General features: G+C 38.6%; 2 protein-coding genes across 3 annotated transcripts in view; one reads left to right on the forward strand and one right to left on the reverse strand.

The window, feature by feature from the left end:
* Window positions 1-18,464, forward strand: part of LOC134665995 (carboxypeptidase E-like) — a 219,715-nt gene that overhangs the window by 23,436 nt on the left and 177,815 nt on the right. The window lies entirely within an intron of this gene.
* The window catches only part of LOC134665999 (uncharacterized), a 42,878-nt gene that overhangs the window by 8,320 nt on the left and 16,094 nt on the right, over window positions 1-18,464 (reverse strand). For both annotated transcript variants that reach the window (XM_063523070.1, XM_063523068.1), the window contains exons 2-7: window positions 11,917-12,038; window positions 11,337-11,445; window positions 10,165-10,277; window positions 9,149-9,261; window positions 8,308-8,386; window positions 6,601-6,731 (exon numbers count right to left, since the gene is read on the reverse strand). In XM_063523070.1, the coding sequence (XP_063379140.1) occupies window positions 6,601-6,731; window positions 8,308-8,386; window positions 9,149-9,261; window positions 10,165-10,277; window positions 11,337-11,445; window positions 11,917-12,038 (667 nt within the window). The remainder of the gene's footprint in view (window positions 1-6,600; window positions 6,732-8,307; window positions 8,387-9,148; window positions 9,262-10,164; window positions 10,278-11,336; window positions 11,446-11,916; window positions 12,039-18,464) is intronic.

Raw genomic sequence — 18,464 nt, forward strand, 5'->3', positions numbered from 1 at the left:
TCTATTCTAAAAATATGTGACGTTCCACGGCAAAAGGTATCTTACGCCGGTTGGCGCTTACGTTATTATTAACGCCGCTCCAATATTATTGCGGCGCTATGCGACGTAAGCGTTTCTCGGCTCTAATGCATTTCCCGAATCGCGCAGAAAGTCCCCCGCGGTGTCATGTTTGGGTGTATTTATGTTCGCGATAAACTCGACAACTAACGGATTTTCATGCGGTCTAGGCCCTATAGTTCGTTTTTAGGGTTCCGTACCTCAAAAGGAAAAAACGGAACCCTTATAGGATCACTCGTGCGTCTGTCTGTCCGTCCGTCTGTCACAGCCAATTTGCTCCAAAACTACTGGACCAATTAAGTTGAAATTTGGTACACATATGTAAGTCTGTGATCCAAAGACGGATATGTAACGTCAACAAATAAATTTTAAACATAGGGGCTACTTTTGGGGGGTAAACCATAAAATTAAAAACTGGTCAAGTGCGAGTCGGACTCGCGTTTCAAGGGTTCCGTACATCTCACAATTCTCGACAATTTTTTTTTGTATGTGTAACATGACGTGAGTGAAACGTCTTGAAAAACCCGAATGAGTCGATCAAGTTTTCAACACATGTAAGATGAAGTTTTCTGCCGTGGTGGCTTATATCTCTGCAAATATGCAAAGTAGCTTAGATAGGAAATTAAATGCCGAACAAGAGTACAAGTGTCTAAATGCGAAGACTGAAGACCGAGCTCCGCGTAGAGCTGAAAACTCGGAGCGTCCGACGGGTCGCGCTTCCTACAACTTCCGCAAGTGTTTTAAAATCGAAGGCCGAAGAGAGTTAATACCTACAGGGTGGCCAAAAATACGTGCATTCCCGTAGCCAGGGAGGGTTTGGGATTATACCTACTCGTACCTACTGAGCAACATTTACTATGGGACCCAAAATCGCGAAAAAAATGTATTCTCCCATAGAAAACGGACCAGCCAAAACGTATGAAACAGCCAAATTTTTCTTCGCTATTTCGGGGTTGCACGTCGGCAACGGGAATTCACTTACTTTATTTTTTGGCCACCTTGTATAGTGCTTTTTAAAACACGTGACAATACCTAGTAAGTAGTAACCCAATCAATCAGTACTACAAGTACCATTGCGGCTGTGTGCCAGATATAGCCTAGTCGCATTTTTTATCTTCAGTCCGACTCACGCTTGAAGCTAAAGGCACGCCTCTTCGGGAAGCTCCGGATCTTCGGCCTTATGCGGATATCGGCCTAGGGCCTTCGCAATAGCTGTCTACATCACGTTTCACTTAAACCATTGCGGCTGTGTCCCTAAAAAAACCTAGACCGCATTTTTGTTCTTAAATCTGACTCACGCTTGACTCTAGATTTCTAATAGGTTTTCCTGTCATGTTTAGGTAAAGGACTATTTTGTGTATTTTTTTCAGAATTTTAGACTTAGTAGTTTCGGAGATAGAGGGGGGGGATGGTCATTTTTTGTCTATTTTCTTGAATAACTTCTAAAATTTTTATCGTAAATTAAAAAAAAAATACAATTTGAGATTCTCACAATGAGCTCTTTCGTTTGATATGTAACACGATATAGTTTGCAAAACTTTGATTTTAAATTTTATGGTTTACCCCCCAAAAGTAGCCCCTATGTTTAAAATTTATTTGTTGACGTTACATATCCGTCTTTGGGTCACAGACTTACATATGTGTACCAAATTTCAACTTAATTGGTCCAGTAGTTTTGGAGCAAATTGGCTGTGACAGACGGACGGACAGACAGACGCACGAGTGATCCTATAAGGGTTCCGTTTTTTTCCTTTTGAGGTACGGAACCCTAAAAATCAAAGTTTTGCAAACTATATCGTGTTACATATCAAACGAAAGAGCTCATTGTGAGAATCTCAATTGTATTTTTTTTTTAATTTACGATAAAAATTTTAGAAGTTATTCAAGAAAATAGACAAAAAATTAGCATTCCCCCCCTCTATCCGGAAACTACTAAGTCTAAAATTCTGAAAAAAATACACAAAATAGTCCTTTACCTAAAGATGACAGGAAAACCTATTAGAAATCTAGAGTCAAGCGTGAGTCGGATTTAAGAACAAAAATGCGGTCTAGGTTTTTTTAGGGACACAGCCGCAATGGTTTAAGTGAAACGTGATGTAGACAGCTATTGCGAAGGCCCTAGGCCGATATCCGCATAAGGCCGAAGATCCGGAGCTTCCCGAAGAGGCGTGCCTTTAGCTTCAAGCGTGAGTCGGACTGAAGATAAAAAATGCGACTAGGCTGTATCTGGCACACAGCCGCAATGGTACTTGTAGTACTGATTGATTGGGTTACTACTTACTAGGTATTGTCACGTGTTTTAAAAAGCACTATACAGGGTGGCCAAAAAATAAAGTAAGTGAATTCCCGTTGCCGACGTGCAACCCCGAAATAGCGAAGAAAAATTTGTCTGTTTCATACGTTTTGGCTGGTCCGTTTTCTATGGGAGAATACATTTTTTTCGCGATTTTGGGTCCCATAGTAAATGTTGCTCAGTAGGTACGAGTATAATCCCAAACCCTCCCTGGCTACGGGAATGCACGTATTTTTGGCCACCCTGTAGGTATTAACTCTCTTCGGCCTTCGATTTTAAAACACTTGCGGAAGTTGTAGGAAGCGCGACCCGTCGGACGCTCCGAGTTTTCAGCTCTACGCGGAGCTCGGTCTTCAGTCTTCGCATAGACACTTGTACTCTTGTTCGGCATTTAATTTCCTATCTAAGCTACTTTGCATATTTGCAGAGATATAAGCCACCACGCCAGAAAACTTCATCTTACATGTGTTGAAAACTTGATCGACTCATTCGGGTTTTTCAAGACGTTTCACTCACGTCATGTTACACGTACAAAAAAAAACTGGTCAAGTGCGAGTTCGGACTCGCGTTTCAAGGGTTCCGTACATCACACAATTTTCAACAATTTTTTTTTGTACATCAAACGTGACGTGAGTGAAACGTCTTGAAAAACCCGAATGGGTCAATCAAAAACCAGATGTAACATGAAGTTTTCTGGCGTGGTGGCTTATATTATCTCTGCAACTATGCAAAGTAGCTTAGATAGGAAGATTAAATGCCGAACAGTAGTACAAGGTGTCCAAATGCGAAGACTGAAGACCGAGCTCCGCCTAGGGCTGATAGCTCGGAGCGTCCGACGAGTCACGCTTCCTACAACTTCCGCAAGTGTTTTAAAAGGCCGAAGAGAGATAATACCTACAGGGTGGCCAAAAAATAAGTGCATTCCCGTAGCCGGGGAGGTTTTCGGATTATACTGAGCTTTACAATTTATACTATGGGACCCCAACCCCGAAATCGCGAAAAAAAATGTATCCTCCCGTAGAAAACGGACCAGCCAAAATGTATGAAACAGCCAAATTTTTCCTCGCAATTTCGGGGTTGCACGTTGGCAACGGGAATACACTTAGTTAATTTTTGGCCACCCTGTTTAGTGCTTTTTAAAACACGTAACAATAGTAACCTAATCAATCAGTACTACACTTGTACCAATGCGGCTGTGTTCCAGATACAGCTTATAGTCACACCAATAAAAGTCTGCAGCGGATATGATAGCCCACGCAGTGTAAGTGTTATTAATACGTCATAATTTCATAGAAGTTTGACGTTTAATATGACACTTGCACTGCGTGGGCTATCAAAATCGCTGCAGACTTTTCACGGTCTAACTATAGTCGCATTTTTTGTCGTCATTCCGACTCATGCTTGAAGTTAGCTTCAAGCGTGAGTCGGAATGGCACGCCTCTTCGGGACGCTTCGGGCCTTCGGCCTTATGCGGATATCGGCCTAGGGCCTTCGCAAATAGCTGTCTACATCACGTTTCACTTAAACCATTGCGGCTGTGTCCCTAATAAACCTAAACCGCATTTTTGTTCTTAAATCCGACTCACGCTTGACTGTAGATTTCTAACAGGTTTTCCTGTCATCTTTAGGTAAAGGACTATTATGAGTAATTTTTTCAGAATTTTAGACCCTGTAGTTTCGGAGATAGAGGGGGGGGAATGGTCATTTTTTGTCTTATTTCTTGAATAACTTCTAAATTTTTTATTGTAAATTTATAAAAAAAATATACTTGAGATTCTCACAATGAGCTCTTTCGTTTGATATGTAACACGACATAGTTTGCAAAACTTTGTTTTTAAATTTTATCTTTTACCCCCCAAAAGTAGCCCTTATGTTTAAAATTCATTTGTTGACGTTACATATTCGTCTTTGGGCCACAGACTTACATAATATGTATGTGTACCAAATTTCAACTTAATTGGTCCAGTAGTTTCGGAGCAAATTGGCTGTGACAGACGGACGGACAGACAGACGCACGAGTGATCCTATAAGGGTTCCGTTTTTTCCTTTTGAGGTACGGAACCCTAAAAATTGTCGAAAATTGTGAGATATACGGAACCCTTGAAACGCGAGTCCGACTCGCACTTGACCAGTTTTTTTAGCATTAGAAAGAACTTGCAAGAAGGTAAGCGATCTTGACATGTCTTTTAATTGAAAAACGCTTTTTAAAAATCAAAAACTATTACTTATGAAAGCAGAAGAATATAAATGATCGTATTAGATTCATCATTGCCGTAACTTATTTTTAAAATGTGTTTTTCAATTAAAAGACACATCAATATTGTTTACCTTTTTAACCGACTTCCAAATCTCAAAGAAGGAGGTTATCAATTCGGTTGTATGTTTTTATTTTTTTATTTTATGTTTGTTACTCCATATCTCCGTCACGACGAGATCGATTATGAAAATTCTTTTTTTGATTGAATGTATATGCATACAGATTGGTCCCGTTTTTGTCAAAACCCAGATGATGATGGGATCCATGAGGAATCGAGGGAACTCCTCAAATCTTAAAGGCATACATATAGTGATTTTTGGGTTTTTATCAACAAATCAAGCATATACACCCAAAAAAGTGACATTTGATGAAGCGGAACTGCTGATGATGATCAGAACGGAACTCTTTAACGACGCATAGTTCACGGTTGGCGATTTGTCCTCTTCGTTATGTTTGTTAAGCAAGTTAAGTTTTTAAGCCACATTTTTGTCAAGCTCGAGTTCTGATGATGGGATCCATGAGGAATCAAGGGAACTCCTCAAATCTTAAAGGCATGCGTATAGAGATTTTTGTATTTACATCAGAAAATCAAGCATTTTCATTAAAAACTGTTGCATTTGATGAAGTGGAACTGCTGATGATGATCAGAACAGAACTCTTAAACGACGCATAGTTCACGTTTGGCGATTTTTCCTTTTCGTTATGTTCGTTAAGCAAGTTAAGTTTTTAAGCCACATTTTTGTCAAGCTCGAGTTCTGATGATGGGATCCATAAGGAATCGAGGGAACTCCTCAAATATTAAAGGCATACGAATAGATTTTTTTGTATTTTCATCATAAAATCAAGCATTTACATTAAAAACTGTCGCATTTGATGAAGTGGAACTGCTGATGCTGACCTGAACAGAACTCTTCAATGACGCATGGTACACGGATTCGGACCCGGACTCGGACCCGGACTCGGATCCGGACTCGGACCCGGACTCGGATCCGGACTCGGACCCGGTCTCGGACCCGGACACGGACCCGGACTCGGACCCGGACTCGGACCCGGACTCGGACCCGGACTCGGACCCGGACTCGGACCCGGACTCGGACCCGGACCTTGACCCAGAAAACCACTATGATACCTTAACTAAATAAACAACTATGATTACCTACCATAAAATTAATGTAGGTATAAAGTACGATGATGCCAATCTTACTAGCCCCTCCCGCTTAAACCCCCGTACACCGCACGGCATGCGCCATTAAGTGGGTTAGGTTAGGTTTGAACTGCGATCCTCACAGAACCGAACAAGGATTAGGTTAGGTTAGAACTGCGAGCCTTACAGAAACGAAATGCTACTTGAAAAGTGGGTTTGATTAGGTTCGAACTGCGATCCGCACAGAACCGAACTGCTATCTGAGGAGTGGGTTAGGTTAGGCTAGAACTACGACCCTCATGGCTCCTCTTCACGATGGGCCAACGCCGGCCACTCCAAGGGACGCATTTATGCGTTAGAGGGAGCAAGTGATATTGCTATTTCTACCGCATGGCTGCGTCCCTTGGAGTGGCCGGCGTTGGCCCATCCTGTAGAGGAGCCATTATACAGAAGCGAAATGCTAGTAGAAAAGTGGGTGGTTTTACCTCCTTTTCTACATAGTGTACCATCTACAATAATCTTTCATCGGCCCCCATGGAAGTCGGTTTTTTTTCTTAAAAATTATTTCTAATGCTAAAAGAAACGAACTATAAGGAGGTTCAGCCTCAACCGCGAGCTCCTGGTATTCCTCGACCATTCGTACTTTCGTAACCTCGTGCATTTCTGTTCTGTCAGATGACTTGTAATTTATCTTATCTGAAACAATCATCGACGAAACCTGAGGTGGATGAGCTATCTTTATGATGACGAAGCCTGCGCTGTGGATCTGAAGTTACCTATGCTGTTATTATGTTGTTTTTTTTTGGGTCAGTAAAAAAAACAACTATCGTTAGTACTTATTTACAGTACCTTTGCAGATAGAGATGTCGCACTGGAAGTTGATCTGCGAGGAGTCAGGGAAGCGGAACATGGCGGGTATGAAGAGCTCGGCCGCGCCGCTCTCCGACCGCACCACCACTGACTGCTGCTTTATCGGACACCTGAACATCATACAATATATTCACTACTAGCTTCTGCCTTTGAACTATTATTAGTAACGTATAGAACCGGCACAGAGAACGAGTACTTTGTGTCATGACCATACCTCGCAATCGAGCTAGCAAAACCGTAGCAAATGACAGTTGAATGTAAAGGTTAGCGTTCATATGTCATGAATCATCATCATGACTCATGATAACATAGTCACTATTTTTTAAATTTTAAAGTTAAATTTGTGTTTCAGGAAAGTAAATTATTAAATTACTTCTTTAAATTTTTGTTTATTTGATCTCAATTTGTTTACTCTTAATCTGAAATACAAAATAAATTCTACCTACTTATAACGTAATGATGTGTGTATAGCACAAGGATGTAAATACCTTATTTAGCGTAATCACACGCAAACAGTCTTAAATAATTAATTTAAAACATAGTTTTTGTATTTGACTTAGTAAATACGTATATATGCGTCAACCTTACTGTGCAACTGCTACGGTTTTGCTAGCTCGATTGCGAGGTATGGTCATGACATGACTTGATGTTGTTTTGACAGCAAACCATAGCGGAGCGTGATTATGAATAAGCGGCGCGTAAGCGTCATGAATTTGACGGCGCTTCCGACGTTTTGGTCGCGTGGAAAAGGTTGTGATTGCGACAATTTCATTTTTTGGTATCGCTTCTCGAATCTATAGTAATAATAACTCAATGGCCAGGAATGGCAATGATGATTGATAAAATTGTCTTGTCTTTTCCCGGGCCGCAAACTATACCGTACCGTACCCTATATACCGTATATATACCGTACCGTACCGACCGTAGCCTATGGAGGCATACAATTCTAGAGGTGTCATATACGCTTTGCCCGCCCTTTTTGACCATAAACTTACCCCCCCCCCCCCTTTTTGAAGAATAAAAAAAAATATTTTAATCGAGAAGACCCTAAGGTAAGTTCATTGCACACAGCCGGATCATTCCCGGAAGAAAATTCCTTTATAGTTAATTACCGACGTTTTAGAAACAGTTAAACTATTGGCTCTAATGCGTAAATTTTACTACTACTTTAGGTAATAAAAGTTATTTGTACAACAAGAGATCAAACTTTGATACTTCTTCGAGTGTTTATTTTGAGTCCCGTGCAAGCGAAAGATTCTATAATAGATCAGATAATCTAATTTAGAATCTTGAGCGTAGTAAGGGATTCAAAAGCGCACGAGATCTAAATAACTTTGATCTCATGTAGTACACAAAATTTTTCACCCTAAGCAGTGAGAACATACCTAGAGGGATAGAGATAATAGAACTCAAGTATATCGAACTTGTATTAGACCCCGCATGTTGAAATGACATTTGACTATAAAAGTCACTTGAATGACATTTTGTCGCACTCAGTGAGCAAAATCGCATTTTGCTCACTTAGTAAGACAGTATGAGTGAGCAAAATCGCATTTTGCTCACTGTTTTTAAGAAGCAAAGTACCCTTGTTCGAGCTGCTGAGGTGAAAAATACATTAATTATATTTAGTTGAAGTAATAAAAAACATTTTGTAACAAACTTATTAAAATAGAATAATGCTCTTACCCTCGCTTATCCAGCAAGTCCACTGTGTTGTTCTTCATGTTAAACGCGAAACAACTCTTCATCTTGATGCCATGTGCACCTGAAATGAGAAGTAATGAAATGAAATGAAATGAAATGAAATGAAATGAAAAATTTATTGATAACAATTGTTACATGTCTTTTTTTCCATACAAGTACTAGTATTGGTCTAGTATTCTATGTGCATATACCTGTAAACATAATCCAAATTATATAAATAAAATTAATCGTTAAAATTTGCAATATATCGAAATTATTATTAACAATGAGAATGTAATTTATATCGGTACTATACAAATGTCACGCCTGTATTAATTATTAAATTACTTGTGGAATATTAAAAAACTCACTGTAATCGTAAAACATCTTCTCAAGAAGCCACTTTTTTAGTTTAGATTTAAATCCTTCAATGGAAGTTGCATTTCTAATGGAATCGGGTAATCTATTATAGACTGAAGGTCCGAAGCAATAGACCGACTTAGCCGACTTTGCTAGTTTGTGTCGCTCTGCTACTAGCCGGTCTCCATATAGATAAAGGATATACATATAGATAAAGGATTAGGTAGTTAAGGTACCCATTTTCAAAGTCAAGTTGCTATAACCTACTTGTAGAGTTTGTAATATTTTTATTAATTAGTTTTCATCAATATTTTTACAAGTTTATCACTTTCATCATAGTATATATCTTCAAAACGTCGTAAAGATTTCTGCGCTGTTTCTTAAAAAATGTGTTTTTAGGTATAAATATAGGTAGTCTGATGTCCTAGAAACATCATTTAAATACATATTAATACAGTGCTTCATATTATAATAATGTATTTACCGTCGGGCTTGCTCATCTCCGCTCGCAGCGTGTAGGGCAGATTGAAGGCGGCGTTCATAATCTTCTTGCCATTTTCGTTCAACATTCGTAGGGACACGAGTGAGGTTTCGTTTCTGCAAATAAATTAAATTACATATGTAGATTATTCGTTGCGAGCGAATTCACGAAAGCTGGCTCGAATGAAATAAAGATGGCGTCTGCAATACCTAAGTAATATATGTATAGTAGTGAGTATTCGCTAGCAAATTAATCATAAAGGCCTATATTCGTACCTGTTACCTACTTAACTCATAATATGATAAAATGTTAATTTTATCAATTTTATATTTTGCTAAATATCTGTAATATTTCTGTTTTTTAATGTGTTTTTAAAAGCCTTTTATTTGCAGTGCTTATATATACCCTTGTTAATATACGAATAAAAGTTTAAGACCCGCGTTTTCCTTACTCGCGTAAAAATTTGTCCTCTACCTACGCAACAGGTGTTTAAAGTTCAAGAGCAATGTACAGAAATTCTTGTTCGTTACAACTTTTGACGACAATCAAACTTGTTAAAATACTTTGAGTGTTGAGTGTTTACGAGACAATGAAAGTTTATTATAATTTCCACTTAGTGTGCACCTTGAAAAACACATTACCTAAGTTTGATAGGTAAAATATATTTTTATCTTTACCATCTGATCAAGGTTTAGGATTATTCTACATTTGGCATATGGACGATAGAAGAGTCCTTAAAAAGGGATTTACCAGACACTTTTTTTGTAAAATGCCTTAAAGGTCGGCCTGGAATGGAAGACTTTAATCGTGCGTAGGTACCAACCTGTTTTTAAATGCCCAATACTAAAATGACAGATGCCCCAATTGTAATGTTAGTACAAAATTACTCCAAAAACAGGATGAAAAAATAGGCCAATCGAACTATAATTTTAGTACCTATCTGATATTAACAAAGTTTAGGTAGAGCTTTTGTTAAGGAAATCTGAACTGTTTTAAATAAGAGTGTAGGTTACACCTACCTAGCGTTCCTGAAGCCCGCCTTCCCGCACGTGATGACGTAGAACTTGTCGTCAGCCAGCTCCAGTGTGCGATGCACACGCACCGCGAACGGCAGAGAACGTTCGTCTGTGCGCTGAAACGTACCAAATACACATTAAACTGATAATTACACACGAAATCTTACGTTAAATCTGTAATTGAAGAATCCTGCATCTCAGGATAATGACCCCAGACTCAAAGAGGTTTTGTTTCAACTATTTTTTATCAAGCAGAAACCTCTGCGAGCGATATTTACTACAAATTTTTATGTTAAAGGAAAATTGGATTAAGCATAAAGCAAGGAATAGAGATTCGCATGCTTCTGGGACATGACATGTACTTATTTAAGTTTATAAGGTTTTGTTTAAGTAGTTCATAAATAGCACGCTAGGGGCGCTGTTCAGAAAAGGTAATTCCAATCCTATAATATCCTGAATCACGCTATTAAGACTTATCTTAATAGACGCATACAGTTTCAGTTTAATTACGAAGATCTGTGAACAGATAGGTCGAATGAGGGAAATCGTGGAATGTTTATGCGGGTAGTGAAAGTGCAAGATAAACAATCTAACATTTTATAATCTATGCTGGCATAGGCAGCAGTTCAGTGTACTTTAATGAAGTTTGGTATGTGTTATCTATTGATGTAGGTACAAGTGGGTATTGTTGCGTCATAATGACCTAGAGCAGCGGTCGGCAACCTTTTAGCAGCCAAGGGCCACATAGTAGTTAACGAAGATGACGCGGGCCGCACTTTGGTAATATTTGTGACTTTAGTAGACATTGTCGATCGTCAGTACTACATACAAAATAGCCAGAGAGGCTCGCGGGCCGCAAGCGAGAGGTTGGCGGGCCGCTGGTTGCCGACCGCTAACCTAGAGGTATAAAAAAAGTCGCATTTTTGTTTACTTAGTATCGATTAAATGTTTCAATCACATTTCAACAACGATGTTAATTTGTTTATGCGAATCGTGCACCAGCCTTGCTAATTACTCCAATTAAACGTCCATACAGAAGCCAAAATGCGTGCACATTCGCGGCCTGGATCTGGACCCACCTCCACTGCTCCGGTCTGCAAGCGAGACACCGTTACATACGTACAGTCTTATCGGCCTCATCAGTGTGATAAACGCATACAATTTGAAGCACTTACGTTGTTCCAGAATACTCCGCAATAGTCCGGCGAGCCCTGTGCCGCCATCAGGCTGACGTCGAAGCTCATAGACTCTGAACCGTTGCCTTGTGCCATGCATGCTGGGGTTCTGAAATATATTTACATATTAGCGCAGAATAAATAATAGTAGGTACTAGGTACAGAAGACTCACTCTCTAACAAAACGCGTCTGTTACGATCAGAACAGATATGACCGCTAGGTGGCGATAGCGCCACGCGCGGCTTATGGCTATTAGCCGCCAAAATTAGTGTATATAGAACGGAATGTACTTGTAGCTACCTGTTGCAAATCGACGAAATCGCGGAGTGAGCCACGCCACAGAATAAATAATAGTACTAGGTACAGAAGACTCACTCTCTAACAAAACGCGTCGGTTACGATCAGGACAGATATGGCCGCTAGGTGGCGACAGCGCCACGCGCAAACCCCAAAATTGGGGTCGAAAGAATGTACTTTTAGCTACCTGTAGCAAAGCGACGAAATCGCGGAGTGAGACACGCCTGGCCACGCCTGATTTTGGGTTGTATGTTGTATTTAATAATACAATTTTTTAAGTACCTGAACTCTCTCGCATGAGCAACCCCGTAAAAAGGCTGGTTGAAGTTAATCTTGACGGACATCACGCCCGTCTTGCAGGTAGCTGTCACTACGGGGGCGAATTCGCTGCTCCCCTCGGTGCTCTGTAACAAAAGATAATTTTGTGAGTTTTACAGGCATTTTAAGTTAAATTGTGATTCTATTTTAGACGCAATAGGTAAAGGCTATGACGAGAGTTTGGCACATTATTTTTCACTGTTTTTTATTAAAGTTTAGTATCTTGTAAAGTGACCGAGACTTAGTAAATATTGACACCTATACTATATTAAACTCAGCAACGGGTGAATACGGGCTGAATAGATAGATAGAGATCTTGTAAAGTATCACTATGACTAGGCGAACCTCACAATGGTGCGGAATGCTTGCAATACAATGCAATTATCATAATGGCATACCTACACTATATATGACAGTAACATTGGTCTAATGTCAGTACCTATCGGACAAGAAAAATCTGAGGGGAAATCCCGGAAAATAGACTATTATCTATAAGTAATTATTTCAGTAACTTTCGGTGTTTTATACCTATATCGGAAGTTAAAAGAAGGGCGTCATGTATGGATTAGAAGAATCAGCAGAACTACAGCGGCGCGGTAAGTACATACTCTCTTTACATTGGTAGGTACGGTTTTCTTGAATAAATTATGCTACCACCAGTTATATCGGTCATATCGCGATCTACTATTCTAACACACCGTACCAAGCCACCGGACTATTATATCCTGTGCATATAGATAAAATCAACGAAACACGAGAGCCCCCATATACTTAAATTAAAGTAAGTACATCGTTGGCAACGTATTATTGAGCTGTCAAACATGCTCTAAATTTACGACGCTCACTTTGGTCGCAATTGCATCAATTTGTCATTCGCGCATGCGTTGCAAGTCATAGCATCGCATACAAGGATTTCCTGCTCGGTGCGTCCACCTTCCTTCTACGGACACTGCACACGATTGTGTTGCATAGATTGTTTTTGCTCACTACGGCTTGTGCGTGTACGTAATTAGGCAATTTGATTAATGTCTTTACTTGCCGACAGACTGTTAGATTGGAATCTGTATTAAAGTCAATGATAAGAAATTATTTATTTTATTTATTAACAATATATTTACACGGCATTACAGACAAGCTAATAACTACACAGAGAAATTAAACATTGCGAAATACACTGTATACAAATTCATGAAATATATAAGGTGACATTGAATGAATCATCGACTAGGTACTGGCTAGGTTTTGTTTTTAAACATTTGCGAACGGGCTTAACGTACACTGGCACTGTGATTGTCTTCACATTACCTAATGTTTACAAATACTTGCACTTCCGATCTACAGAATGGCCAAAAAATAAGTGCATTTCCGTTGCCAGGGAGGTTTTGGGATTATACCTACTGCGCAACTTTTACTATGGGACCAAACCACCCCGAAATCGCGAAAAAAAAATTTGGCTGTTTCATATCATATCATAATATGCAAATTTCTACAAACTTTATTTGGTTGCAGTTTGTCTGTTAGGTATTTTATCTTGTGTTTCTGCGCTTGTTAGTTGTGTTCGATTATCCGAGATTTGGTAAACAATACATAGTTTATTATAATGATGATCATTATATACCCATGTTATTGGTCTCTGGAGCGAAGCGGTCCTTGATGACTACGCAAATTATGCACAAGGAAAACCTACAGTTTAATTGCCTAGAATACATAACTGAATAGATAATAAATACCTCTTGTCCTGTTATCTAAACCGCAGCAACCTGATGACTTGCATGACAGAACATATACATATAAACAAAACAAATTGCTATTCTTTGCTCACTTGACGGTTCCAGAAAATCTACCTTATTGGTTTGTAATAATTCTCAATTCTTGTTTCCATGATCTGTAAAGGCTCCTCTTCACGTTGGGCCAACGCCAACGCCAAAGAGGGACGCAGCCATGCGGTAGAATGAGATAGCAATATCACTTGCTCCCTCTAACGCATAAATGCGTCCCTCGTTGGCGTTGGGGTTGGCCCAAAGTGAAGAGGAGCCTTAAAGTCCATCTTAGGCCGAAGCCTGCAAATTAAATGAAGGTTTTAAACAGTAGGCACTATATATAAATACCCATCAATTACTTACAAAGTCAATCTTTATTTTTGAGTAAGTTATAGGTATATGCACCCACATTTTATTTCACACTTGACTGTATCTACTAATTGACAAATGACAATCGGTTGAACAAATTCGACCAATTTTAGTATCTGGAATATAAAAACAAAGTTTAAGTAAAAGTTTGTAAACTTACGTGAACAAGGTCTTAAACTTATCTGATTGTTGTAATTTCATTGGATTACAACTATCATCTGCAAAGATGCTGTGGCCAATGATGATGACATGGTAGTATGAGATCTACACAACTAGGAAGCGCTCCGTGGTAGAAATACCGATGCCGTGCTAAAACTTCCAAGTTTGGCGAGATGGCATAAATCGATTGTTTGAAGGCAGAGCGTGATACGAATGGATTAGCTTCGCCTTCGGGGCTAGCCCACGCAAGTCGCTGCAGCTGCCAGTTAGGACTTATTCTCGATCCATCTTGCTAACGTAACTGAGAATGCTGTAACATCAACCTCCTATGTTACTTCTCATGCCATTTACTGCAAATATGTCTTCTATGTTATCTACATCAAAATGTAGGTATTATTGCCTAATATTTTCGATAAAGTTAGAAACCGACCATAAATAGGTGGGTTTGATACTAAGTGAATAAGTATTCAGTGCTTACTGAAAAGTCTCTCTTTGACAAAAATTACCTAAATGAAACCCGCCTTCTAAATACTTACGCCTACATTTAAATTATTAAAGGCCGTCAATGTTCGACATTTGACTGTATCGATGTAATCTCGTGTCGCCTTTGACCGTGACCTGCAAAAATGCCTAAGAGGACAAAACGCTGGAAAATGTCTCACGTACATACTTTGATGGTTCTCCGTGTAATTTTTTTTACCGAGACATAGTTATAAGAGACAAATAAGAGATGAAAATGGCCAAGAGCAAATGTAATAATTTTCGTGAATTTCAAAGAAAGGTGACATTTAACAAAACAAGTTTATAAGATGTACTTTTATTGTTTTACCCATAGCATGTATAGCAAGATGAACCATGAATAAGGCCCTTTACCTTTACTCTAATATTTGCTCCAGGAAACGGGCTGACGCGGGTCGCGGCCTAGGGCGTCGCACGCGCACGATCTGCCTGATAGCTCCAACATTACTCTAAACTTCAATTTATTTCCAAGCAATTGATGGCCATTCTTTTGCGGAAAGCCTTAGGTTACTTCCTGGATTGGGAAGATAAATCTCTATAAGTAAATGATTGTCCGAAAGGTTATCTGGATGAGATCGTTTTACTAGAAATTGTAACACTTATAGTCTTATTTTATAAATTGAATTGTATTATCAATTTTATGTACCTAAGTAGGTATACAGTGTGGAAAGATAAGTCGGGCCCTGGAGGGAAACTACCTTAAATCCTTAAGCTGGCTCATTTTACTTAAAGGAGACATTCCTTTATTTTTAAAAAGAAACAAAACTGAATTCATAGTATTTTTATTTTTTTCTTCAATTTGGCCTGTCTTAAAAAATCTTGAGTACTAAATATTCGATTTTATGGATATTTTGTACGACAGACGAGTGTAAGACCTAATGTTTCTTGGAGAAATGTTATCATTAACATTAACTGTATCGACTAGTAGAATAAATTTGCGAGTTTTTATTTTTTGGAATTTTAAACCGGTTCGAGTCTCGGGCGAGGCAAGCTGGTTTTAGAAAATCTTTGAATGCAGTTTTGTTTCTTTTAAAAAATAAAGGAATGTCTCCTTTATGTAAAATGAGCCAGCTTAAGGATTTAAGGTACTTTCCCTCCAGGGCCCGACTTATCTTTCCACACTGTATACATATATATATAGCGTAAATGATGATATGAATAGTTAAAATACTTGGAGTGGGTACACGTCGATAGATTTAAGTAGGCATATTAACAGTAATGCCCTATCTTAAAATCGTGATTATATGTATAGGTAAGTTAGCAAAAAAATTGTAAACCACAGGTGCAATTCACGATTTTTTTAATACTGTGATATTTATTGGGACGAAACATCTGCAAACAACATAAGTAAATTACGATAAGCTTCCACCTTTGCATTACAATGTTCGTTTCTTTTCATTACAGGCAGGTTGAGGGGAGTCATTCTAATATTTTGCCAAGCATAGGCGAATTGATTGCGCGTTTTGATCATATGCAATCGTTGCAGGGCAGGTTTTAAAATACAATAAATAATTTACAGTTTTACACGTGTAAATCGGCGACTTGACCAATCGCATCAGGCCATTTGAACAGTGTTGCCAGATTGACAAGTACAATAAAATTGTAACTTAGATTTGTAGCTTGATAATTAAATTCCATTATAGACTGGTTTTCCGCCCGCGCTTGCGCCAGCAGAAAAACTGCATGAGCAAGGATCCAAAGAGGAAAAGTTATGAATACCGTCTCCGCGAGATAATGCCTTCCCCCGGGAGGATGATTGCCGTTGTTATGATTATGAATCTCACGACCTGTCTTATTCCTTTATCGCATTCTCAAAGAGCAGACAATGATTTATTATAACTCATGATATAAGCGCATGTATGATATATAGGCGTTCCAAAATTGAAGCGCTTATCTTGTGACAAATAGTACAAGTTGCCTTTGCGCACCTGGGCAAGCGAGAAATGTGAATGGAAATTTAAAAATCTTAATGAACTTTTAAAATAAGGTCTCATTAGATAGGTAGCTTAGGTATTAGCACAGATCAAAGGGTAAGGGTCAATTCATAACTGTACATTTAATTTCAACCTTAGCAATTCCAAGCTTCGAGCTACACCGGCTTCCGACACATCGGAAATAAGCCTTAACTTACATTAGATTGACTTTCGGGAAATCTGTCTCGTCTTCAAATGAATCATTGGGATTTGTTAGAAAAAACTTCTAGCTTAGTATATAGGTACCTACGACCTGTAAATGGTTAAGTTGCACCGACTATACAACTAATTAATGCCCTTTTATTATCCACTCAATGTATAATACAATAAATATTCTGTAATAATATGGCAAAATAGCGTGAGAAAAACTTTTCATGCCAAATCTCGTAGTGGCTGTAATTGCCATGAAGGACGGAAACGTTTAACATGCAGTGACTTCAAATACTACGAGTCGTTGTTAGACAGAGATAGCGAATTACCAGCATGAAATCATGTCATGTCAATTAATGAATTCTGAGTGTTAGCATGTAAGGTTTATCTGTAAATGCTAATATTACGGTGGAACGGGGTGACTTTCAAATGCAGGGGCGACTTTAAAATTCTAGTTTTTAAGCCATAATATATACTTATGCGAGATTTTTTACAGTAGGTGAATATGAATATATGTATAGTAATCTAACTAGTGACAGGACCATTTTCAGTAAATAATGAATAATAGTAATTCTATGGCCGTTTTAAATCTATCAAAGTAACCCCAAATTTTCCAAAGTCACCCCGGTACATTATATAAATTAAATAAATGAAATTTCGCAGACACATAGTATATTTTTGCTATCAGTCAAATATTACGAGTCATTATTAGTCAGAGATAGCGAATTACCATGAAATCATTGCTATTGTCATACAAATAAATGGTTTACCAAGATCGACTATTAGTTCCGCCGACACAAATACGAAAAAACTTATCTTTCGATGTTGTTTAACATATGGTACAACTCGACTTGTAAGAAATGATTGATACCTATACTCGTATTTTGACGATGACGGAACACTCGAGACAAATTCAACTTGTTTCAATGATAACTTGTCATATGGTGACTAACTATGAGTAAAACCACGTTTTGCCATGTCGCCGTCGAACTGTATTTTGTTTTATTTTCGAAGTGTATTAAGTGTATGTTGCCATTTTAATGTTATTTTATTAGTAGCTCTGGCAAACCCACTTTGTACTAACTAAAAGTACATAGTAAAAGGCGCGAAATAGGTACATAGTAGATTGTTAACTAAGGGATGATAGGCACTCATTTCTGCAGAGGTATATATGGCGCTCGAACGCAATGCCAGCGCCAATAGAGGCAATTTGTCCCTTATTATTTTGATATTTTCTTAGTCTGAATGAAAAGTAAAGTGCTTAACTCGGGTAAAAGGCACCATTTCAATATCGGACTACCTCAACTGAATTGGGTGCCTTTCATCCCTTGGTTAACTTAAAACATAAATATTCCTCCTTGCCCGCAATTTTGATTGGATCGTAAAATTACGGAATAAGTAAAGTTGTTAAGTGAGGTCGATATGATAGCCAGTAGGGTAAATTAAGTGCATTACAAGCAAGATCAGCAGTTCTTATAACCAGACACAAATAAAACAAAAAACGGGTTGCTATTTATAGCCAATACACTATAGTTGCAGCTGTGGCTTAGGTACCTATTGGATAGGCACGTAGACATAATAC

Source organism: Cydia fagiglandana, chromosome 7 (genome assembly GCF_963556715.1).
Source record: "Cydia fagiglandana chromosome 7, ilCydFagi1.1, whole genome shotgun sequence".
Lineage (NCBI taxonomy): Eukaryota > Metazoa > Arthropoda > Insecta > Lepidoptera > Tortricidae > Cydia > Cydia fagiglandana.